At 49.3% G+C, this 25,070-nt stretch overlaps 1 protein-coding gene across 11 annotated transcripts in view; it reads right to left on the bottom strand.

Annotated features, from left to right (window-relative positions):
- Positions 1-25,070, bottom strand: part of TEAD1 (TEA domain transcription factor 1) — a 261,401-nt gene that overhangs the window by 41,355 nt on the left and 194,976 nt on the right. For 7 of the 11 annotated variants that reach the window (XM_059136498.1, XM_059136528.1, XM_059136472.1 and 4 more), the window contains 5 exons: positions 19,814-19,825; positions 18,863-18,997; positions 17,714-17,760; positions 16,915-16,976; positions 15,652-15,776 (listed from right to left, as the gene is read on the bottom strand). In XM_059136498.1, coding sequence (XP_058992481.1) covers positions 15,652-15,776; positions 16,915-16,976; positions 17,714-17,760; positions 18,863-18,997; positions 19,814-19,825 — 381 coding nt within the window. The remainder of the gene's footprint in view (positions 1-15,651; positions 15,777-16,914; positions 16,977-17,713; positions 17,761-18,862; positions 18,998-19,813; positions 19,826-25,070) is intronic. The other 4 variants (XM_059136554.1, XM_059136504.1, XM_059136547.1 and 1 more) reach the window with 1 other exon arrangement.

Genomic DNA, 25,070 nt, shown 5'->3' with positions numbered 1-25,070 from the left:
ATTCGCAAACCAACCAACCAACCAATCAACCAAAACCCGGTTAAGTCATATAACTTATGAAAGAGACCCTTTTTTCTCCTTGCTTTGGTATAAAACATGGTTAACTAGACCACAAAGCAGTTATCCAAATCAATGGTTCTCAAGGAACATTAAAAAAAAATCACGAATCCTTGGGGCCATCCAGACTACAGGGGAATCCTAGAAAATGAGGCCAGGCATCAGTAATTTTTAATGGGCATAAAAGGAATTCCAGTATGCAGCCAGGTTTGAGAGCCGCTGGCCTCAACTTTCTACTCCAGACCCTCTAGGCCTGCCTGTCAGGCTAAGAAGATTAGAACACCAACCTAATATGACACCAAGGACATCTGGGGGTTGTGGGGAGCTCAGAGCTCATGTGAGACATTCCATGTCCCTACTTACCTGGCAGTCCCTATTTGCTTTTCAAGTTTAAGGGGCTATTTCTGCAACTAGAGTCCTTCGGAGTACTAATGTCATTAGAAATGAGAAATCCCAAGTAAAAGGCGGCTTGCTGAAAGCCGCCTACCAGGAGCATACTGTGTCCTGGGTAAGAGTTTGGGGTTTGGACTCAGCCTGCTCGAGCACAAAACTTTGTACCCACTGGAAATTAGCTAAGACACTGGGCAAGTGCTACAGCCGCCGTCCACCCCCACCGTCTGTAAAATGGGGAATGTGCTGGCCTCTGCCTCCTAGGGATGGTATGGGGTTTACATGAATAACTTCATACAAAGAGCTTACGAGAGTTCACAGGTTCAATGAACAGCAAATGATAAATGTTGGCTATTATTATTGCTTTGTAAAACCCCCCTTCTTTCAGCATAGTTAAAAAACATTTCTTGAGCTCCTGGGTGCCTCAGTCAATCATTAAGTGTCTGCCTTCAGCTCAGATCATGATCCCAGGGCCCTGGGACTGAGTCCTGCATCAGGCTCCCTGCTCAGTGGGGAGCCTGTTTCTGTTGCTCTCCTACTCCTGCTCTTTCTCTCTCTCTGGCAAATAAATAAATGAAATCTTTTTTTTTAAAAGTTCTTAACTTGGTATAACCCAAAGTTTCCACTCGTTGTGGTCACAAAAGCCTCTAGATGTATCCTGAAGAAATGCTGATTTAAATCCATGACTTGCTACATAGGCACGAGATCTCTGGCCAGAGAGCCAATGGGCAGGAGGCTCGAAATCCCATCCAATGTCAGTTGTCCATGGTACCGGACACCCGGGGATGGTGGCCAGAGCCTGGCATCTCCTGGGAGAGGGCTGAGCCCCTCTCCTGCTCAACCATCAGAGTGATATTTCTACCAGAGTTTCCAAATCTCTAAGAGGTATCGGGTGAAATGGAAAAGGGGGACCTGTGAAGCTCTGGCACAGATCAGCCCCTCCCCAGCTAGCTGCTAGCTTCCAGGTGCAATGGAGGGCTGGGAACCACTCTGCAGGGACAGAGTCTGCCTGTAAGGGAAGAGAATTTTTAAAATATAGTCAAAGCCATTGCCAGGTTGGGGAGCTGAGATTATGGGGTACAATGGAAGGCCCCTGACCTTTTTATAAATGTTTCCAAATGTTGCCGTCACATCATCTTTTCAAATTATAAGCCAATGAAAGCCCACAGAAATGCATGAGGCACTCTTGCTAACGAGCTTCCATTCTCATTAGTGGGCAGGAGAAAAAACACCACCGGCCAAGTTGGGGACACAGACGCTGGTGTAAAGGCAGCCAGAGAGGCACAGATGAACGAGTAGTGTGTGCCTGTGTCTAGCTCCCTTGCCCCTTCTCTGCTTCCCCACCATTCTGAGAGCTGCGGGCAGAGGGCGTTGCTCTTTCATCATCCAGATGATGGGCCTTCTGCACGTCCACCCACCCAACACTTGTTACTAACCTCTGCCGGCAGCAAGCTCCCAGCGCCACCCAACCCCCTCTGGGAGGTACCCTTTCCATCCTGTGCCACCTGCAGGCAGGGAGTTTATGGCCTGGAAGTCAACATGAGCAGAGCTATGGGGCCACCTGTGGCCCGTCTGTCTGTTGACTCTTAGCTCCTCCTCCTTGGCAGCTGCCGACGGGCAAGCAGAGCTGGGGATGGAGGTGAGAAGCTGAGACTTGGGGTCTTTTTGCTCCCATCATCCAAAGGCCCCTGCAGTGTCCTGCTGGAATGCAGGACCTCTAGATGTCAAGAGGACAGAAAGGCAAAGGGCGGGCAGTATTTACCCCACCTTACCTGGGGCCTGAAGATATGGCTGAAAACCAAAGTGCTGAGTGCCAGGCACAAATGCGCTGGAGCCCGAGGGGAACTTGCAATTTCAGTTTTGCTCCTATGAGCAATGGGGACACAGGATGTAAAATTCACAACAGGACTTGGAGGGGGAGGGAATAAGGCGTGGAGGGTGCTCGGCAGAGGGCCTGGCATCTAAGAAGTGTTGGATGAATCGTAGCTGCTAAGGTTACTACTGTTGTGGTTTATTATTACGTGAGATTACTAGATCCTGGGGGAGAAGAGAAGAACTTCCTGTGTGAGCTACCCCTCTTGCCTAGCAAAGAAAACACAAACACAAGTAAGCCAGGAGCTAGAAGCAAGTTGTGAAGCCATGAAACTGTTCAAAGCCTTGGTTCTGGCCCTCTCCTAACAAGCTTCTCGGGCTGTGGGCCTCTCCTGGACCCGAAGGAAGGAGAAGAGCCATGCCCATTCATGGCTCTGTGTAATGTGCTCTCTATCTACGTGACCTCGGGTAATCCTGGCCTCGCAATGACACCGTAGGGACATTTTACTGAAGTCATTACACATGGGGAAATGGAAGTTCAGAAATGTACAGAGTTGTCTGAGGTCACACTTCCGGGAATAGTCCTGGAGTTAAGAATAAAACTTGGACCGGTCAGCGACCCAGCCCGTGCATTTGCTGCAAACGTCAACCACACTGTCTCCAGCAGAAAGTGTCTCAACCCTTCTCACTTAGATCCATGTTTTCTGAAAGCTGATTTGAGGAAAAAAAGTGTGTGTGTGTGTGGGGGGGATTAACTAGCATTTCCAAAATCCTAAGAAGTTAGATTAGAATTCAGGACAAACAGAGATGCAGCCGACAGGAGTCTTCAAAGGTTTCTATTTTGAGGAAGTTACCTTTGTGCCCGAGTGGCTGAAATGAACTGAGAAGGGCAGGCTGTCTTTGCCAAAGGAAACCGGGCACTGCCTCCCCAAGGCTGGTGACGTGAAACCAAACCCTGACTGCTGGCATCTGGGTGCCTTTATTCCTGCCAAGAGGTGACTTTGTTTCTAAGAATACAAAGGACTAAAAAAGGTATCCTGGAGACCACAGCAGTGAGACAAACAGCCCTCCCTCTCCCCTTAATTCAACCTGGGTAGGTCAGGAATCCCTCTGTCCCCAAATCCAGAAGACCGAGAAAAAGAAATTCACCCGATATGTTTCGGTTTAAGTTTTGGTAAAATCAAAACTCGGACGAAACCATCTGGTAAGGCTCTAACTACCTCCCTTCCTGTCAGTCCTCCTTGTAAGGGAAGAAGGCAAGGGCGCGTACCTTATTTCCCTCTCTCCTTCCCCAATACATCCCATTTTCTTTGCATCAGGGCTGGTTTCCCCAAAACCAAAGGTGAAGCATAAAACCAAAGAAGGGCAATTCTATTTTACAGGGCAGGAAACAAATGTTTGCAAAACAACACCAACAGCAACAACTCAAATCCCAAGTGTTGGGGGCAATACAGAAACAGAAACAGAGTCCATGTCAAGAAGTCCTGGTATGAAAGCCCAAGACTACATTTCTTGTTTTGATTTCCAAAACAGAGCTTAAAATTGGTTTGCTCAATTACAAAAAGAAGTCTCTTTAGGCACTCAGGAGATATGCTGACTATTAACATATCAATGACAACAACCAAAAAGGTACTCACTGTGCTTGTTGCTTTTATGGATTTCAGTAGAAGGAATCAGCATTCCTGACACCTTCTATGCTAGGCACAGGGATTCCATGGCCTAATAGTAAAAAAGCCCTCTCTAAAGAACCTACAGAATTGAAGGTATGGAGCTAGCTTACTGCCCCTACAGTCAGAAGCACATATTTGCCTATGTAAATATAATGTTCTCAATGATTCCCACAAAGAAGACTGGGAATAACGACGGTCAACATCCCCTGTCCTACACATCACGTGACTTAAGGCAGCATTCGCCTGCTCTTTTCATACGAATGGCTGTATTTCTCCACACTAAACATACAGTGGTACGGGTGAGCAAGGAGCACCCATGTGGAACTCCTTTGAAAATGTCCCTCAAGTTTCACAAGTCTAAGGTGGAAACCAGGATGAGACCCAAGTTCCCCCATTGCATCTGAGAGTAGAACACAAACTTCTAAGTTTCAGAAAATTTTCCTTCTTGCAACTCTTAAAAACTAGGCACAGCAGGGTGTTTTCACAAAATGAGGGACTATGTGGCAAGAGGAAGATGGGGCCCTAATCCAGAAGAGGGAGCGAAGAATGCACCAGCCCAGTAGCTGGGAGGCTGACCTGGAGGGCAGCCAGTCCAGGGTGCACGAGAAGCTGGGGGCTGCTGGAGGGGTGTCACCAAAGGGACAATAACCTGAAAAGATTCTGAGTTGTCCGACCATCTGGAGAAAAGTAGGAGAACTCTGTTAGAAACGTTGGAGATGAATTTGTATAGGTACGTAAAAACCAGACCAAAGAAATGGCAATAACCAACCCTAGGAAAAAAAATTTCTACAATCCAGGAAATGGTTCTAATACATCACACATGAACCATGCTGTATGTGACATTTACAGGCTTGTAATACAAACACTAGGTGTTAATTAAACCAAAAATTGTGATATAACCAGACCGGGGAATAGGAAGGGGCGAGAACAAGTTCTCAGTTTATTTAGAGAGCTAAGTCCTGGTCTTCCACAGTAAGAAGTCAACAGAAGCTGTCCGAAATTAATAGGCTGAAATACACAGCGTGAACATGTTTTTTTTGAAATATGGAGAGAATATAGGAAGAAATGGCTGAAAAAGCTGTTAAGTAGCTGTCCCTAAGGAGTAGGACCGGGAGGTGAGGAGACATGGGGCAGAGGACTGCCGCTTTTCTTTACCGGCCGTGAGTCTGGTTCAATTTGTTTTATATACAAAGCACGTGTATGACTTTATTAAATTAAATAAACAGCCAACTGAAAAAGACGCTGGAACATCACGGAGTTTTTTGAGGAAGAGAAACAACTATAAAGGGAAACAAAAATATTGAGAGTTGTGCTTCAGGATGTTTATTCTAGCTGGTCACAAGTTCCCTTGGCTGGAGAGGAACTTGGTCAGATCACAGAGTCTTCCTATGGCTAAAATACTCAGGAGGGCTTAGCAGAAGCCGGGGTTCTTGTCTGCCTTGCAGGGTTCACCAAAACACCAGCACTCCCCAGCAAAGCCCTACCTCAACAAAGACTGTCCCGCAGCTCAATCATAATACTCAGCTTTCTCTTCTGACTTGGGAAAATGCTCATTTGCTTTTTTCATGGTTATAATCCCCGCAGTCATTCCTCACAGCAGTCGTAAACAGCGACAAAGGTGAATGTAATCCTTAAAACTCAAAAAAGTTACTGGCGCTGGGCTATTTAGCTACCCTGGGGGTTTAACGAAGGACTTTTCCTCCTTTTCCAAATCAGTTCTAAGGTCACTCTCTTTCCTGCTCCCGCCTCTCCTCCCCTCCCTGCTGCTTGGGGAGGCTGCAGAGAGGGTGAGGACCACTGGAACTCTGGAGTCAGCTGGGGTCCAAGTCTGAGTCCTGGTGCAGGGGCCACTTCCGAGTGGGGTCATCTAATATGGGCAAGTTCAGGGGCGTCTGCGTGGCTCAGTTGGTTGAGTGTTTGTCTTCGGCTTGGGTCATGATCCCAGGGTCCTAGGACTGAGCTCTGCTTTGGGCTCTCTGCTCAGAGGGAAGCCTGCTTCTCCCGCTCCCATCCCCACTGCTTGCATTCCCTCTCTTGCTGTCTCTCTGTCAGATAAATCAATAAAATCTTAAAAGATAAAATAAATAAAGTAAATAAAATGGGCAAGTTCAGCGCCCTGAGGCAGCTTCCACATCCATAATGCAGGGGTAATCCTGGTACCTATCTTGAAGAAGTGGTACAAACATAATGTGAGATAACGTGTGGAAAATACATAACTCTGGGCTTGCACAGAATTTGTTACTATTATTGCCAAGTAATCATGATTGTTTCTTTACTTCAGACGAAGATCATGTGAAATTAAGATTATCCTGCTGATAGCCACGAAATGGAAAATACCAAAACTTAAAGCAGAGATTAAAAGGAACACATGAGACACACAGGGTGATTCCTACTCGTTCGTCACTGTAACGTGAGGCGGGGGTGAGGTGGGGTGATGTGCACCCACAGCCTGGAGTGATCTGGCTCCCGAATTTCCCTCAGCCACGTCAATGCCCACTCCCTGAAGCACAGAGAGCCTGCTCTTAAAGTGCCCGTCACCACTGAGGAGACACACCGGAACAGCCCAACTCCCAAAAGCGGCCACTGGGTTTTCTTTTCTTTCTTTCCTCTTTTTCGAAAGCATGGCTAATAGGTTCTATTCCAGAGACCCCTGGTGAGGCAGCTCGCTGTCTGTGAAAAAGGACAGAGAAACCCAGACAAATCTTCCTGTCCTTGGCACTGGGCGCTGCTTCCTCGGACCAGAGCTGCACTACCTCGTCTGACAGGAAGGTGGCGGTCTTCTCCCAAACTTGTTTCAAAAAATCCCAAGTATCTGAAGAACGCAGTAAAACCTTGAAAAATGACTGCTGTCAAATAATACCAAGAGGAAAAAGTATAATCCACTTAGGAATTTTAAGAAACCAAGACAAATAACTTATGTCAAGGGGGGGGGGGGGCTAATGTACAAGTCAGAACATAACGGGGATGGACAGATCACCTACATTTGTATCCTGTCCTTCTCTTGCTTGGGCTCTGTCCACACATCCCCAGGACAGTTCTGGCAGCCTGTGATAACCCCCGGGCCCTGCAAGGACAGGGAGTGGCTGTGGGCGAGTGGTGGGGTGCGGCTGGGTTGGGCTCCAACTCCAGCAGGGCCTCTCCTCATCTGTTAACTGCTCCAAGGCACCGGCCCTCTTCTGGCTACTTGGCACCCGGGCACTGCTTCATCCCCTTCCCTGTGCTCCTCTCAAAAATAAACAGCATTGAGAGCAAAGAATACGGAGCAAAAATCAGTCCTTCCTGCCGGGATCTCACACCAAAAGGCCTCACCTCAGCCCTGCCTCCCACTTCCACCACCACCTTCGCAGAGGGGCTGTCTTCCCCCACCAGGGTGCGGTTGGAAGAGCCCATGGGCCACGTGCATGGACAGCAAGTGGGAAGGCAGGCACATGGGGGTGCCAACCTGCCAAGGAGAACAGATGGAGCCTAGCCGGGCCTCTGTGAAACGTCCATAAAACCCAGATTTCCAGATGCTTTCAATTGCCTCGTCCCCCTGATGGCAAGGAAAACGCAGAGTGAGTGCCCGGAGCGGCTCAGACACGAGAGTAAACCATGCACCGCTGGGAGAGAGGCAGCAGCGAGGATGGCTTGGCCGCTGCACAGGGCAGAGCGGAGAAAACCACACACCACACCACAGTGCACCAGCCTCCCAGCCCCCAAATGCTGCACATAAACGCTGGGCACGACCCACCATCAGACCTCCGCTGTAGGCTTCCTCGGAGATCTGGGAAGGCTGGAGGTGCTTTCTGACCATACATACTAAACACGGGCGTGTCCATTACCGACACAGGGAGCAGAAGCCAGGTCTGCTGCTGTTTCTGGGTGTGCAGCCCATGGCAAGCTGCTTAACCTTCCTGGGTCCTGGCTTCCTCCATCTGAACATGGGGCTGTCACCTGGCCTCCACGGGTCCACGGGAAGTTCCAACAACTGAGCAAACACGACAGTCCTGTGTGAGCCCCAGCGTGCCACACAGACGCCGGTACAAAGGTGTACTATTAATGAGATCGACCGCAAGCCATAAATGGGGGGGGGGGTGGTGGTGGTGGTGAAGGGGCCTCTTTCTGAAGGACCAGAAACCAGATCTGCCCAGACAGCCATCTCCCCATGAATCCATAAATGCACTGCCGCCAGTGGCCACAGCAGCCGGTTTTGGAGGCTTCTCCAAACCCTGCCCTTCTCCACCCGGTCACAACACTGGTAGGGGAGTTTCTGGCCCTCTGGAGTTTCCACCTGGCTATACTTCTGTATTTCTCCAATCTAGTCCCCACTCAAACCACCTGCCCTTCATTCTGCCACAGGCCTCATGGATTTCAGACCTCCCGAGAGCTGCGCTAGTCACATTTTCCCAACCAAAACCAGGTTCTGTGATCTAACAAAGGAATTTCGGTTCATCTGTGACTTTAGGCCTTGGAAAGGAGCTATAAAAATATGAAAATTAAATCATTCATGGGGTCACACTGACCAACCGCCTTTCTGGAAAAGAAAAAGGGGATCTGCAGGACATGTCTGCGGAACTGCAGGGTGTGCTCCTCAGAGGCCTGCCCTGGCCTTCCCCAAAGAAGAGGTGCTGGGGAAACGTCCTTCTTCTCGGATGATCCTTCCATGCCTGGTCCCCTCCAAGTCACACTGTGAGAGAATCCACGATAAAGCACTTGCTTGGTAAGGAAGACCTCCCGAAACGCGGGTTATCGCTGCCACCTCCCCTCCAGTTCCTCAAACCACGGGCACTGGATGCAGACCAACTTCCAATCTCCAGCTCTGCCGTCGATGAGCTGATTCCCGGGCTCGGTTACTTAAACTCTCTGAGCCTGTTTCTAATACCCATTTCAGCAGGTTTATTTCGATGATGAGAGGCAAGGGCATGACCACATGGCAATCCTGCTTCCTCTCTGCTCCACGGCTCCTCAAATGACAGTACCGTCTCTGGTCCCCAAAACAGTCATCTCCACTATGCTCTTCCTCCCATAGCTAATCAGACCCAAGGCCTTTGATGCCTTTCCCCTCGGACACTCCCTATTTTCTGTACCCCATTGGGCCTGGCCAGGCCACTGCCCTGGTTTGGTCCTTGCCACCCAACACCTGGGCCAGATGGTCACTGCCCTACCCTAGCCACTCTCTGACCTGCTGCCACTGTCAGCTTCCTAAAACACAATAACACAATCAGACCACAGCTTCTCTTTCAAAAGGGGAGTGAGATTCATGTTTTTGCTACATATGTATTAAAACCTCTGGAAAGATTCATCAGAGGGGTGTCTGCATGGTTCAGTCCATTAAGTAGCTGCCTTCAGCTGGGGCCACGATCCCACGGTCCTAGGATCAAGTCCCGTATCGGATTCCCTGCTTGGCAAAGAGTCTGCTTCTCCCCCTGCTTGTGCTCTTTCTCACTCAAAACAAAACAAACAAACAAACAAAAAAACCCAAAAAAACAAAAAACCCCCCCACAAGAATCTAGCAACAGTGGTTAGAAGGAAGGGAAGTCTCTCTCCATTCTTTCATGCTTATCAACTTCGGACTGTGTGAATTTATTACATACTCAAATCATCATTAATTTTTTAAAAAAATGATTCTGGTTTCCACCTGAATTTCAATATGGTCCAAATCACCCAATGAGCATATCCTCTCAAGCCTGGTTCCTTCCATGTCTCTGGCCCAATTTTCAGCTACCTTACTACAAGATGTTCAGGCCACAAATACACTCGTGGAGTCCTCCACATGGTCCAGGGATGCCACTGTAATGGCCAGTGCCACAGACCGGAATCAGGCTGAGCACCTCTGTCCCAAATCTCACACTGCTATTAGGGATCAGCCTCTGGAAACACTGGAATAAACATGCTGTTGCTACAGCACGATTGGGGGGGGGGGGGCATGTTCTAAAGTAGGTGGAAACCCTCCTCGCTTCTTTGCCCCAAACCCCGAGAAGAATCACAGCCCCAGACATTTGAAAAGGAGCTCAGGGAAAATCCAGCCCAACCCTCTACCCAAGGTGAAAGGCACTGTGACAGCCAGCCCGGGCTTAGAGAGCTCCTATGTTGGAAGGCAGCTGTCTTTCTGTTTGAAGAATTTCTTTATTCCTTCAAAAGTACAGGGAGGTGGTTAAGAACAGAGTGGAGCCAAACCCTGGCACGGCCACTTCCTGGCGATGGCTCTTGGTAATGTACCTTCGTGTTTCTGAGCCTCTGTTCCACTATTGACAGACTGCAGAGCAGCACGGTACCCACGTCATCGCGCTTGGCATAGCATGCTTGTCACACAGCTCAGGAAGTGCTGGCGGCTGTCATTACTGCTACAATATATAAAGGTATTTCCTCGAGTGAGTGCAGCTATGCCTTTCCTGTTCAGGTCTGTTCCTGTACCCACCACAGCATGCACCTCCCTTTTCTGCAAGACCCCGCTGCTTCAAAATCCAGAGAGAAGCACTTCCTTGTTTCTCCCTCTCTGTTCCAGTTTTCCCTTCTCTGGCTGCAGGAGGGCTGGAGGCACCTGCCACACCCCTGGGGTAGGGGCGGAGGAATCCTGCTAGGCTTCATCAGGAAAACCACTCCCCATGCACAAGCAGAGAGCCCAGATTTTCACTGGCCTAAAGGAGCTGCTGCTCACTTGGCCAGATTTCAGGCAAGGTGCTTTTAAATGACCCACCCTAGGTGGGGGATCTTCCACTCAATACTTTTAGTCCTTGCATATGTTAACACTGAAATCGTGTAGAAAAGTGTATTTTCAAGCATTACTAACCACTTCCAAAATAGTCTCTGTTGTTTAGAGTCTTCCTTCTTTTCTTCACCCTCTGCTGTTTTTCTCTTAGCTTCAAGCGGAGCCAGAGGTAACAGAGGGACCGATTTGCTGGTTTTCCACCAATATAAACAACCACTGATTTGGGGGAAATGCTGCCGCCAGGTTGGTACACGACGCGCAGCCAGCAGGGGGCGCTCATCCCCCAGACGGCTCTTCTCCGAGCCTTGCAGACTCCCAACCAAGCTCCTCAGATAGGAGCGGATCCTGCAGCCTTCTGGTCATCCTCTCGGCAGCGCAGTCAGCCGACCTGGGCCACCATCTCGCTTTCAGTGGCTGCTGACTGGCTACCCCGGGGGCAGGCTGTGTCCTGGGATGAAATAAAATGATGCACACTGCCAGCTGTCGCCACTGCTATCGGGCGGGTCTACTGGCGTTAGCACCGCCAGGGACAGCGGAGTCGGGGCCAAGTCTTCCGTGGTGGCAGTGGGCACACGCGTCGTAAACTGAAGAGGGATTTTCCAGAACGGCTGGTACCAAGGAGGCCACCCTAGCGTAGGGACTAGGTGAAGCGGGTCCTACACAAGTGTGTGTTCGAGCCCCGGCCCCGGAACTAGCTTATAGCTTAGACAAGCCATTGCTCCAGGCCTCTTCCATAAGAAGAAAATCACCAAAAAAAGAAAAATTCACCTACCTCACCGAAGTGTGATAATGATGAAAGAGATCTGTTAATGAAAACTGGCTCAGCACCCAGCCCATTAATGTGTTTGTTCAGCATTTGTCACCATGACCCATGACCTCACTGACTCCAAAGAGCCCAAGCCCTTAAAAGGAGGTAGGGGTAAATGTGTGTGTGTCTGTACACAAAGATTCGTGTACATACACAACACAAAGTTGAAATTGTTTGGGGACCTTTAATTGTTGCTTTGCTGGCTTCCTTATCGAATTAACAAGCTTCAAGTCTGATGCTGTATTTTAAATACTGTACATCTAACTTTGTTAAAAGGTACCAGTGGAATGTACTTCAGATGGCTTTAAATTCTCCTGTTGCATTAAAGTCTGAGAAGCCATACAAACTCTGACAGCCCAAAGAATCCATCCACAAGCCCCAAGTTTTTCCAGTGTGACCTTGGTCCTGAAGCGTCATTAAACACTCACGCTAAGGGCACCCTGTGTTTGCAAAATAAAGCGCCCATTGTGGGATCTGAGAAGCTGGAGCTTGGAACCCTGTCATTGTGCTTTAAATAATTTTGTGAATTACTAATTTCGATGAATCCCCTTTTGAGTAATCACCTTTTTTCCCCAAGGCTCCCCCCATTTCCTCCTTCCACAAGAGCCATCCTTTAGGCCCTTACATTTCTACTGAAATAAATTCCTATGCCATTATTCACAATCCCCCGTGTATTCATTTACACACATTAAATTCATTTGTGTAATTCTGCCAAATAAGTGTTTATAACACAGGAATGTGAGAAGCCACATCAAAAATGACATGCATATTATAATGTAACAATACAATGTCACAACAGTGACAGACCTCTGGTTGGCACGGTCTAACAGACCTAACTGGGTGGCTCATCAGTTAAGCGTCTGCCTTCAGCTCAGGTCATGATCCCACGGTCCTGGGATCGAGCCCCACATTGGGCTCCTTGCTCAGCGGGGAGCCTGCTTCTTCCACTCCCCCTCCTCTCTGCTTGTGCTCTGTTTCTCAATCTCAAATAAATAAATAAAATTTTAAAAAAATCAAATCAAATCACGATACCTAAGTCATGATCCCAGGATCCTGGGATCGAGTCCCACATCTGGCTCCCTGCTGCACAGGGAGCCTGCTTCTACCCCTCCCCCTCCTCTCTGCTTGGGCTCTATCTCAAATAAATAAAATTTTTAAAGAATGAAATGAAATCATGATACAAGCCAAAAACCATCAACATATATATTAGAAGGTATTATTACTTTCTGAAATTATATATTTTTAATCTAAAGAGCAAGTGATTTTCAAACGGTGAAGAAGGGCCGTTACTCCACAGAAGCACTCAACGTCACCTTACGTAACGCGTGTGTCCCTCTCACGTCACGTCCTCTGGAACACGGGCTCAGGGAGAATGAGACTTAGTTCCCTAACACCTGCAAGAGTGGCTGCCATGTAGGAAATGTTTAAAATTATTTGTTTGGATGAATTCCAATTTCTTTCCGTCCCCACCTCATGCCCCTGCTGAAGTATAATTGTGTTCTCAAGAGGCCCAAAGGTGTTGACTCACAGCAGGTCTTGAGTTTACTTCGGGGCCTCTGAAGGCTGGTACTCAAGTTCAATCTTGAGAACCAAACCTTTCCATTAATCACTAGAAGGCCACATCCAGCCGAACCAGTCCGATTATCATGTGGACTCCTAAACATAGCTGAAGCATGAAGGATCTGAGGCCTCTGTTCCAAGAGGGCTGGGGGGGGCCCTGTCTTTATGAAACTATTCACCAAATTTCTTACTGCTTTCTACACTAAGTCATCACCTCCAGAATGTTCTTCTCCCTTTTTCTTCCCCCACCTTCCAGGGGAAGGGCGACTTCCTCAAAGAAGCCCACCCTGTCCCGTTCATCACTCACAGTGCTCAGTGCACTCCCTTTGCAGACATCCCCATGCTTCACAGGGACTTCGTGTGTAGAGTCTTCTTGGTAGACATTACACCGCACATGGGCAGACACAGTGCCTGTTGGTGCCATGCTGGGCTCCCCCCGGGACAGCGCCTAACACGCAGGAGCATGTGTCCTAAGCATTTACGGATTGGGCTGAATGAACCCAGTCGTTCTCAATCTGAAGCCCAACAAACTAAACCCTCGTTCTCCTGGAGCCTGTGTTCCAGAGGAGAAGATGCGAAAAGTGTACACGTGCAATAGCAGAAAAAGGAACTGGGCATTCCTGCCCCTAACAGGTCCATAACTGGAGAGGACAGCACAAGAGGGGGCTGCCACAGGCTTTTTAATCAATCAATCAATCAATCAATTTTGGGGGGGGGTGATAAAATATTTTATCATCTTTTAACCAGAGAAACAACTACCATCTTGGGACTTTTCCTTTCCAGTGTCTTGGAGCTCTGTTCTTTAAAAAACGGTCAAAAGCAAAGAGAGAGACTGGGTCACACAGGAGATACCTAGACAGAGAATTTCCAAACTGGGGGAGGTTTGTAGTAGTGAAAAGAGTATAATGAAATAGATTTGGGCTCCTAATCCCTCTGCTTATTCACTAAACATCCTAAACTGTTTAATGCATCTGGGCCTCAGTTTCTTCACCAATAAAATGGGGGAAAGCGAATCTACTCATGGAGCACCAGAAAGACAGAATGAAATAGTTAACCAGCGCGTATTCTGTAAGCATCAAGGTGTCCTACCAACATGAGTTATGCAAAGTGAAAACCATCGTGGGGCTGAAATCCAGTCTTCGGCCAAAGTATCCCCTATGCTTTCCAGAAAGAATAAGAAACAAAGAATTAGGAGGGTAATCTTTTTTGTTTTTATCTCAGCACCTCTCAAGAAGGATTCGATGCCATCACCATCACCCTTCTTAAAAAACCACTCGGCCACAGGAGAAGAGCGATCCAGCTGGCCTTTCCCCCCCTTACCCCAATAAGCTGCCTCAATGGGCCTAATGACCTACTTTCCATCTCTTTCTTCATTTTTTCCTCCGAATTTCAGAACAGGCTCTATTTTACTACCAACTCCCAGACATTCACAATTCATAAACAGAAACGTCAGAAATGTCCATGGAGTCTCCACTCTGGTGATGGCTTGTGGCGTCCCCCGAGTCAGAGCCCGTCCGCGGAGCATAGTACAAAGACCCCAGAGAGGTCACCTCCGCCTGTTCTGTATGCGGGTATTTACACCAGACGGTGAACTCATCCCTGACACCTTCTTCTGACGACAGCACGACCACAGAGTAGGGAACACACAGAGAGCCTGGGACCTCTGAGCGTCGAGAGCCCCTGAGAGCAGGGTGGTGGGGTGAGAAAGAGTGCGTGGAAAGGAGTTGGGGAAGACAAACTTCTGATTCCTGCCTTTTTGCCTCGGGCTCACCCACACACAGATGCAACACTCAGAGGCACAGCTGCCAAGGAGTGGGAGTGAAGACGGGGCCTGGCGACTGTCGGGTGGGAGAAAAGGGGGGCTCACATACGTATGGGAAGTAACGGGCCGGACCGAGCAACAGTGTCACGATGGGCACTAGACGGGGCAGGGAAGACGGCAAAGAAGAAAAATGACAGAATCCAGGTGCCAACATGACTGGTGCTTAGCGTCGTAACGCACCGCTTTCTGGATCGTACTAAAACACCAGCTTGTTACTTCTCCGTAAGAAGAGAACCACTCGCTATCTTGAGAAAGGACAGACTTGCAAACGTAGTACAAAGTTAACTGCTTGCTTAGGCTTAAGTTTTAAAGACGTGAATTTGAATCGCCGATCTACTAGATAGTAACTGTGTGACGTTAGAGAATTAGAGAATTCTCTTTTTATATAAGGAATTCTTAGAGAATATAATATATAAGGAATTCTTAGATTATTCCTTAACTTCTCTGTTTCCTCATCTGTCCCACAGTACCATACCTTATGGAATTTTGGGGGGAGTAAAATGTGGCCACTTACAGAAAGAGCTTGGCATGGTGCCAGCCACATGTCAGGGTTCAAGAGCTGTCACCTGCTGTTCCATTTTCCTAAACCCAAGAAGAGCCTATTAAAGTCTTTCCCTTCAAGCTCCAGCATTCCCTGGAGTCTGGGGTCCAGAGCGCTCATAAATACCCGGCTCCACAATTCTACCTACTTGTCCACAGATAGACCTTTTTATATAAGTGAAAGTCTGGCTCTTCTGACCCAGGCTGTTTGGCAGGCATAGGGGAGCGGGAAAGGAGAAGGCAGGCACAAGAATGTGAAGGGGAACAAGAATGGGATTCAAGGCACACCTCGCAGCACACTCACCGAGTCTGGGTCTCGCTGCTGTTCGAGGAAGGCTGAGAATTCCACCAGGCGAAGTTTGGTTGTGCCAATGGAGCGGCCCTGCCAGGCAGGGACCGAGGGAGCTGCGGCTGATGCCGGCTCGAACCCTGGAAGACCAATCAGTACCTTTAAGGCAGGCCCCGTGCGCCTTACCTCGGGCCTGAGGCCAGGGCTGGGGCTGGGTCCTGCAAAACAGCTCTCCCTCACCCACCCCCCTCACACACACCAAGAGTCTAGGGGCAGAAGGAAGTCAGGCGGTTGGGGGGATTCTGGCCAAGGACCCAGAGGCACAACGCTAGGTAGCGCCTCACGTCAACGTGGGCCCAGGTTAAGGGCTGGAGCACACCCCACCCGGACAAGGGGACCGGCTGGGCGCCGGCTAAAGAGCCTGGAGCGAATCCTCCAAGGACCCCAAGAAACTTCCGGGGACTGCCCACCTCCTTCCTTCAGACTGCGGTAACCAGCACTACAGAATTACTTCCTCAGGATGCCCCATGGCACTGAGACAGAGTACCACGCATGAATCCGCGTCCCATCTGGGGACTCGGTAACAGGCAGCAGTTGAACGGAGTGACCCCACGTGCACACAGGTGCCTCGGGAGTAGGTGGGCCGGCCAGATTCCGGTTGCTAGTTGAGGCTTCTCTGGAAGCTCTTCGTTAAAGAGAGGGTACAGGGAACTGAAACCTACTCATAGAATAAAGGGTGGCTAATCCCCTCTCTGCCCTCGAGATGTGAATTGTCCAATTCAGCCTGTTCATGACCAGGAAGGAACCACAGCAACTTCCCCTTCCAAGGGTGACCCAGGGTCCTCGGTGAAAGTGATCGGGCTTCCCTTTTCTTTCTTTCCTTTTTAAAAAATTGAGATATAATTGAGATATCCACATCTTTGTTTTCTCCTTTTTAAGTAAACCTATTTTTCCTTTTTAAGTAAACTCTACATCCAATATGGAACTTGAACTCACGACCTCAAGATCCAGAGTGGCCTGCTCTACAGACTGAGCCAGGTGGGCGCCACTGGCTTCTGTTGTCTTTAAAACCCCATCGAATAAACTGCTGGGAAGTGACTGGGGACACTGAACATGTCTGTGACCCTTCTGAGTCCCAGGCATAAGGAGGGTAGGGGTGAGGAGGGGGTGCCCAAGGCACTGCTGGAACCAGGGACAGACCTCGGTAGAGCGAAGTGATGGGCCCAGCTGCCAGGTGCCCAGGACAGTCCTCTGAGGCGGAATCCCTTGGAGACTCACCTGGAATGGGGGCTGTGACCGCTGGCTGGATGGGGTAGGCCTGTTGCACGAAGGGCTTGACGCTGGGGGCGGAGGGTGGAGAGTCAGAAGTCGAGAGACTATAGCAGTGGCTACTCCCCAGGTCTGGTCTTGGCCAAGGCTAGGGAACAAACCTGCACCCTGTATCCGCCACCCCCCCCATCAGCCTCATTCCCATATGCTGTGACATCTAATTGAACCTCTCATCTCATCCCTGCAGCAACCAAGATTAGGGCTCACCATGCCCAGGCAAGGTTTGGGCTATGCTCAGACTCCCCTTCTCTTGGCTAAACAGCTTAAGTTCTTTCGAGAACAGATAGGCAGGACTTCTTTCTGCTTTTATCTCTAAGCAAACTTCAGCCTCCAGTTTATGAGGCCTGTTTCTCTTGCCCTCAAGGCAGCAGGAGGTTGTCTGTTAGCTGCCCTCAACTCCCAGAAGACCCGATGGGCTGGGCCCCAGGAGTGCCTGCACTGTCCACTCTCAGACAGACACTTTTCAGGAAGCCCCAGGTTCTGCCCTCCAAAGCCACACAGGCCCTATTTCCAGAGGGACGGGCACTAATGCTTAGGGTGCCAGCGAGCCACTTATGCCTCTCCTAGAGCAACCCAAGTCTCTCTCTTGCTCCTGGCCTCAGCGGATAATGGGAGAGGACTATGGGGTTCTCAGGTTCAATGTCTTTTCTCCTGTAAGGCCCCAGGTGGTCTGGCCCTGGGGAAACGCACCCGCAGGCTGCGCTTGACCAGACTCTTGCCGTCCCTGCCGGCCCCTCCCTGGACTTACTCTTGTGAGGATCCTGGCTGCCCTGTTTGGATCATTCCTGGCCAGAACTGGAAGGCAAAGGTAAGAGGCATCAGGATTATGAGTTCCCAGGAAAGCACTGCTCGGGACATCTATAGATCGCATCCCTTGCTAACGACAGCGGGCTCAGATCATCTGTCCGCCGCAGAGTGACCCTCTCTAGACCCATATGTGGTCATCGATGTGCACAGGAGAGCACCCTGCATCCTTGGCCTAGCAGTCCTGGCTGCCCTGGCGCTCCTCCTCCAGACTAGTTGCCCTGAGGGCAGGGACCAGACAGCAGCTCTCCCCTGTTCGCCTGACAGCTAGCAGAGATCCGGGCCCATGACAGGGGCTCACGGCTATTTCATCCGACTGCTTTCTACACATGTACCCACCCACCCATCCTTCTCTTCTTCCCTCCATTTGCAAATGCTCCTTGTGTGACAGTTCTGCCTCCACAGCTCACAGCACCAAGGGCCTGGCAGGCAGAGGACAAGCTCTGAACCAGAGGCCAAGAGCTCTGAGAAGCAATGCGGACACGGCCTTCGCTGTGCGCCTCCTGGAGGCTTCAGGTGCCTGCTGCCCCCTGCTGGACCCGCAGCCTGTGTAGAAGGAGTTGCAAAGGGAGTCACAGGGTGCAGGGTTTGAGTCCTAATGGCACCAGCCAAGATCACACCACCTAACTCGCTTTGTTACTCACTAATCTCATTATCTGCAAGACGGCAAGAACAATGAGAGGCGTTTAAGATTATTACGAAGATGAATGAGATCATAACATTAACTTCTCAGCCCTTGCTAGGTGCACAATGAAAACGGCAATACAGTACTTTGCCCCTTTAGGGGTTAGTTCCCTTAAAGGGGCCCTGAGGACACAGGAAAAGAGAGGAAGGGCCATCAAAAAAAAAAAAAAAAAAAAAAAAAAAAAGGCAGGTGACAACCCAGAAAGGCACCAACAAAGTGATACCCAATTCCATGTCTCCAGGGACCCAGGATCCCCGCCTCCAGCTTGATCTCCCCACCCCCTCCCTCCCCCTTTCTCTCTCCAGCTCCCTCCCTCCCTCTCCCCACGGTGCAACAGGCAGCATCAGCTGACCACAAGTGGTCCCCCCCACCGTGCCTCCCCGGTGGGGGGGTAGGGTTGTGACTTACCCCCGGTGCCCCCGGAAAGGCGGGACGTGGAATCCCAGGCAGCCCCAGCTTGTTGTGAATGGCAGTGGCCGAGACGATCTGTGCCGAGGACATGGCAGCCATGTGCTGCAGGGCCTTATCCTTGGCCGTCTGATCCTTGAAGGTGACAGTGACACACAGACTTAATACGTAACACGTGGCTACTGGGCAGCTTCAACAGGCACAGCCACGAGCACATGGACTAAATACAGAGCCACAGAAGAGGCCGGAGAAGCAAACATGCATGGATAAATAAACACAGCCAGAAGGCTAAAACACACTCAACCTACCGGAACTCTGAACCTGTAAGGAGACTACCCAGCGGCAAAATTTTTTTTAAAAAAATGTTTTAATCCATTTTTTCAACAGAATGGGAAGCCTCTGAGAAGAGTGGTCAACATATTTATTTTTCCAGCTTCCAAAGGGAGATTTCTCCAATTACTTAACAGGGAAGGGGTTTCAGGGGGGAAGCTCTGCATTGAAGCATACAGATGGGAAAAGGGAGACAGGAGGGGGTGGTGATGGATCTGGGGTAGGACCGTCCACAGGGTGCAGGCAGGCCCCACCTTGAGCGCTGCCATGGGGCCACACTCCCAGGAGCTGCTGGAGGCATGCGAGGCCTGGGAGCCCTGGTAGACACCTGGTGGGGAGGCTCAGAAGCGGCAGGTCGGGTGGGGGGCCGTGACGGGACCAAGCAGCATGCTGGCGGGGGGGAGGGGGCATGCTTTCTCAGGTACCCCCACCCACCATGGGTCTAAGGCTACACGGGTTCTCTCCAGAGCCAAGGACATAGGGCACGCTACTGGGCAACTGGCTTCTCCCTTCCTGAATGGGTCTTTTCCAGAAAAGCCAAGGCTGGTAACACAAAGCTAGCCAAAAAGTCTGCCAAGCACAGCTAAAATACAGAATACTCAATGTGGTGAAAATACTTACCATGCTTGTTACCTGGATACAACAATAAACAGTTTGTTAAAAGAATTGCGGACAAAGGCAGGGGTATTTTTCTTTTTCACTTAAAAAATATACATATTTACACAAACACACAATATGGGGTACAATAGAATGCATAGGACTATGGGTATTCTTCACATTTTAGCAGGAATGTAGGACCCAGATAACCATCTAGAAAGGCAATTACCAACCAGTCCACCCATTTCGAAAACTACTCCCACCCCCTTCAAGCTGGCTCTGCGGCTTCCTTAATGTAGAGGGAGAAACGGTCAGCCCCCGAGAGTGTGACCAATCCCAATGGTGCAGGGAGAGTTCCATGCTTGGGAAACATGTCAAAGAGCCTGGCTGCTCATGGAAGGGTCGACACAATCTCTACCAGACCCAGACTCCATCAGAACAGGAACAAAACGGTGGCACCAATGTAAAGAGAGTGGCCACCAGAGCTGCCACTCAGAGTCAGCCAGCACGTGAAGGTCAAGAGAAAGTTCAGGCTAAGACATAGTCGAGAGCTGGCTTCAGTGTGTACAGATTGACCCAAAGGGGACTCAAAAGCATGCAGAGCTACCAGAGGCAGGGCCAAATGGAGAAATGGGGGGGGAAAGTCCCAGTCTACAAAATAACTACTAGGGGCTTCCAAAACAGATCAAATTAGGTGCTCCCAGGTAGAGATACCACTTGGTCCTGTAACTGCCAGGATCACGGTGTAGGTTTTCAAAAAGCTTATTTATATTGCCCCTTGGAAAAGAGCCTCGCACTTGCATAGAATTGTACATTTTATTCATTTCTCTGGCTCTCAACCAAGAAAGCAATGGCCCTCATGGAACAGCTTTTGGGGGTTGTCCAAGGTCACTGGGATCATCCTGAAGGGCATGTGCTGCAGCGGAAGGACAGGGTGAGGGCCCAGCTTGCAGGATCCCCTGGCCCCAACAGAGTGGCTCCGGGCAATGGTGTAGGGCTTTGCTGCCTCGGGTCAGATGGCATTCCCTGAGCAGACCCCCGGCTTACTCATTTGAAAACTCTACCTACAGCTAGCTTCCTCTGTTAACGTTTTGGGGTTTTGCTTCTTTTTTTAAAGAGCTGAATCATTTCAGATACTGAGATGCCCCCGAAAGACAAATCTTGATGTCAGCGGAATAAACGGACCAGATGTGCAAATGTCCTGAAGCCCCGCAGAGCCTGACACACACAGATCTCAGTGCCAGTCAGACTAGTCCTTGCTGGTCCCTGGCCGCACCTGTCACCGGCCCCATCATCTCCACAGAGGGGGATCCAGGCCCTGATGTACAGAAAACCTGGCTCCAGTCACACAGCGCCCTGCTCTGTCAGGAGTGCCTGGACATCGATACAAACGCCCTGAGGGGTTCTTTTGGGGTCCATCACCTTGTACTCCAGCCTCCAACCCACCTAACCCTGAATGAGAGGGTATAAATGCCCTCACAATGACTTCGGAGCTAACGTGCTGTCCCAGATCTAACCACAGGCGCTGTCTACAGCAAGGACCATGCTGTATCGCTTCAGGATAGGCTAGGGGAGTAGGGAAAGTGGGAGCCCAGACCTGTTGCTGGTCTGGCAGATGCAAGTTGAGGAATAACTAGGAAGAGAGCTGCGGGCTTGGCTCTATTCCGGAAGTCTGTCACGGGTCCCCGTGTTTGTGAAACGCTGATGGCGGGGGTGACTCAGCGCCCCCAAACACAGTATGTGCCTGGGCACCCTTGGAGGGAGGGACTCGAGAATAGGAAGTTGCGGTCCAAATGGAAATGAGTCTCTCACATCTCCATAGCCTGCTTTTATTCTATCAGGTGCTGGTGATATTCTCCTAGTAGCCTAGCGGCTGATGGAAAAGTTCTCAAAGATGCTCACGAAAGTTTGACCCCCCCCCTTTTTTTTTAAACAAGAAATCAGTCAATGAGGAAAGGAGGAGTCCCCAGCTTTTGCTCTTTAGGTTACAGAGCTTCAGGACGGGGCCATTTCCTTTTGCTAAATAAAGTAAGGTTGGACTCTTAAAGCCTTAGCATTCCAGGAGGTACCCGAATGAAACAAATGCTCCAAAGCAGGAGAGCAAATCAACTGTTCCCGTCTCCCCAACTTGCTCCACTCCCGTCAAGGAGAGCCTGGAGACGCTACTTCACACCTGCCTCGGCCTGACGTTATGGGTTGTCTTACCTTGGGCTAGTCATTGAACCCTCTAATCTTCTTCATCTATGAAATGAAGAGTTGCCCTTTTTATTGCCCTAAAGCTCTTCTGGCAGTCTGTAAAAGCTGTTACAAGTGTACGTTCCATTTATAAGCAAATACAGCTTAATACACATAGCCAGGAAGTACTGGTGAAAAGACAGCAAGATGTTAAAATTTGGGCAGCATTTGGCTGTCTACCCTAACAGAGAGAAAGCCAAGTGTGGAGAGGAAATTTTATCTCAAGTAGAGGTTCTTTCTGCACTTGACCTAGCTATCTGAGAATAGGCAATTTTCTGCAAATGGACTAAAATGTCTATACCCGTGATTTCCTACCTTTTGAAGTGGAGACTCTCTACCTCCTCCCTTAATAACATCTCCCCCTTTATCCAAAATACATATTTGAAAATTAAAAGGATTAATTTTTTTTGTTTGTTTGTTTAAAATCTAAAGCAACACTGCAGATAATAAAGCCTGCCACTGATATCTGCAGATCGGAACCAGCTGTAGACCCACTTAATCTGAAATGGGAGAACAGAAGGATGCCGAGCTGAGAGACTTCAATGGAAGGGTCTCTAAATTGTCATTTTCAGCCAGAGATACATGCCTGGCTTTGAAGAAATTGTAACTCTAAGTGTCAGACCTGAGAAAATTGCTTCTCTGCGTCACCTGGTCTAAGACTTTGAGACATGGCACGCCATCCTCACCCCTCACCCCAGAATCAAGGGGGAAGGGAAGGCGCTGTTAATCTACCCAAATAATTGATGCTACTATGGTGAATTAGAAATGTAGGCTACGTTTGTACACCAGGATAATTTTAACCTTCAAGGTCTTCAAACCAACATTCCTGAAATGCGGATGAGATTTACAAAGGCTGAGCACACCGTCTGATCTTGGAAAATGGTTCTGAAGTCAATACTGAGTTACTCTTAGATATACTCTTAGAAATACTCTCAGGGTGTGTGCATCTCTACACAAGCACACACCCACAAAAACGCTGCGTCCCAGCAAAAAGCCTGGACTACTCACACAGAGTCCTTGTTACTGATCTGAAGTCCCTCTGTCCCTAAGATGACAAAGAATGAGGCCACAAAAAGCTGAATGTTTGGTGAGTGGGGAAAGAAAAGGCAAATCTCCTTTTTCCTAAGGAACCCTAAGTCATGCCCATGACCTAAAGTGTGGAAAGTATTTATGGAGCAGGAAACGTGGGGGGTTGCTGAGAACAAATGGCCTATCTGAGCGGAGAATAAGAGCAAATAAAGCACCGTACCGGGGACACAGGTCTCTCTCTGTGTTCTTCCCTGTCCAATTTCTGGCACGCCATGCCGTCAATGGCCTCACCCCCTTGGCCACACGGGGTCCAGCAGGCTGTGTCATACATAAACTCCTCAGCCTGAAGCCTTTCAAACGGTTATAGTCTCCTAGTAAACAGCCTTTCACACGTTACGAAGCAGAGCATGGCGGCTCCTCTGCCTCTGGGCTCCACCGACTGCCTCCTTGTTACGGTTTCAATGTGCCTCAAGTTTGGGAAGTGTCTACATGACATGTGACAGGAAGGCAGCCACATCAGAAATGCACATGGCTAGAGCAGTGTGCAGCTCCAACTCCAGGACGTTTCACGGGTCAGCCTCCAGATGGGACGGGAGTCTTACTCCCACGTCCCTCTGCCTCCTCAGTGTTCAATTATCCCTAGGAAACAACTATCTCGTCATCTTCCGGCACTAATCATCAACCAATTTTAAAGACGCTATGAAAAGGGTTACGAGCTTGCGTGTGCCATATGATAGCTGTTACACAGTTAGTAAACAGCTTACAAAATCCACCTACTCCGAAGACCTTGCTCAGGAAGCATCACTTTAAAACGTAAGGACTCCAGCCCACTTCATTCACAGGGAAGCCCACCAACACAGGAGGAGGAATCCTAACGTTGTAAAAAGACCAGGGATTCAAAAAGTCTGCAGAGCCCTTACATGCTTTTCCCCAAATATACTTTTCCCAGCACTGCAAATATATAACACAAGAGAGAAAAGATAGCAATTTGCTTGCAAAATCACTTTTTCAAAGAAAAGACAGAACAAAGACCACTCTTCTAGAAAGATGCTCGCAGATGCTGTTTCTTGTCTTGCGCTATGAGGGTTCACATGACCTCTGCAGTTATTAGCGCTGGTCCCTGAGCAGACAGACATCACAGAACTCTGTGATGGTTTGGGAGAAAAGATGGAGGGCACTTGAATTTTTCTAGCCACGATCTCTCATTTGCTTATTATCAGTGAAAGCAGGAGTAAATACAAAAGCGGGCTACTCCGGTCAGGCAACGGCTAATGCCAAGAAGGGAAGGCACATTCACACTTCTCCTGACTTCCCAATGTAATGAGTAGCAATTAATTCATCTTATTGTATTTCCAAATGCCAAAGACTCTATTCACATCAAAGAAAAATTTTTCAAGGCTTTTACCATTGTTCATTTTTTAAATGTACTAAGCTATATTTAGTATTTGATAATTGTCAATAGTGTTTCCTTTAATTCCGATGTGGGGCTCAGCATTGTTCAAGATTATAGATGAGGACCCAGGTGATTTGTAGGTGTGCCTGAGGACTCTCCCAGGAAGTCTGGCACTCAGGTCAGCTACTAGGTCTGGGTGCTGGGGTCGGGAGCAGGGAGCACCCTTCTGACCACAGGCCCTTTTCCCCTGGGAGACAACAGCAAGGGGCAAGAAGTCAATCTCCCAAGAAGCCAGAGGAACCCATGCCTACAGCAGGCTCAAGTTTGCCTCCAGACTGAGTATCAGCTCCCACCCCTCATTTGCCCTGTTGAATGCAAACATGCATGAAGAGGGGGTTCTGCTGAGGGAGACAACATGGAAGCATCCTAAGTCAGGGAAATGAGCCCCCATCCTTGACCGGCATTCTTTGGGGAGACAGCATGCCACTATGCTGAGAGTTCGGGCTTTGGTGCCAGCTGGCCATGGGATCAAATTCAGACTTATGACCTTGGGTGAGTCACCTGGCCGTTCTAAGCATCGGCCTCCTCATTTCTAAAATGAGGACAGGAACACCCACCTCCAGG

This window comes from Mustela lutreola, chromosome 1 (genome assembly GCF_030435805.1).
Source record: "Mustela lutreola isolate mMusLut2 chromosome 1, mMusLut2.pri, whole genome shotgun sequence".
In the NCBI taxonomy this organism is placed as follows: Eukaryota; Metazoa; Chordata; class Mammalia; order Carnivora; family Mustelidae; genus Mustela; species Mustela lutreola.
This window is presented reverse-complemented; position numbering and strand designations above follow the sequence as displayed.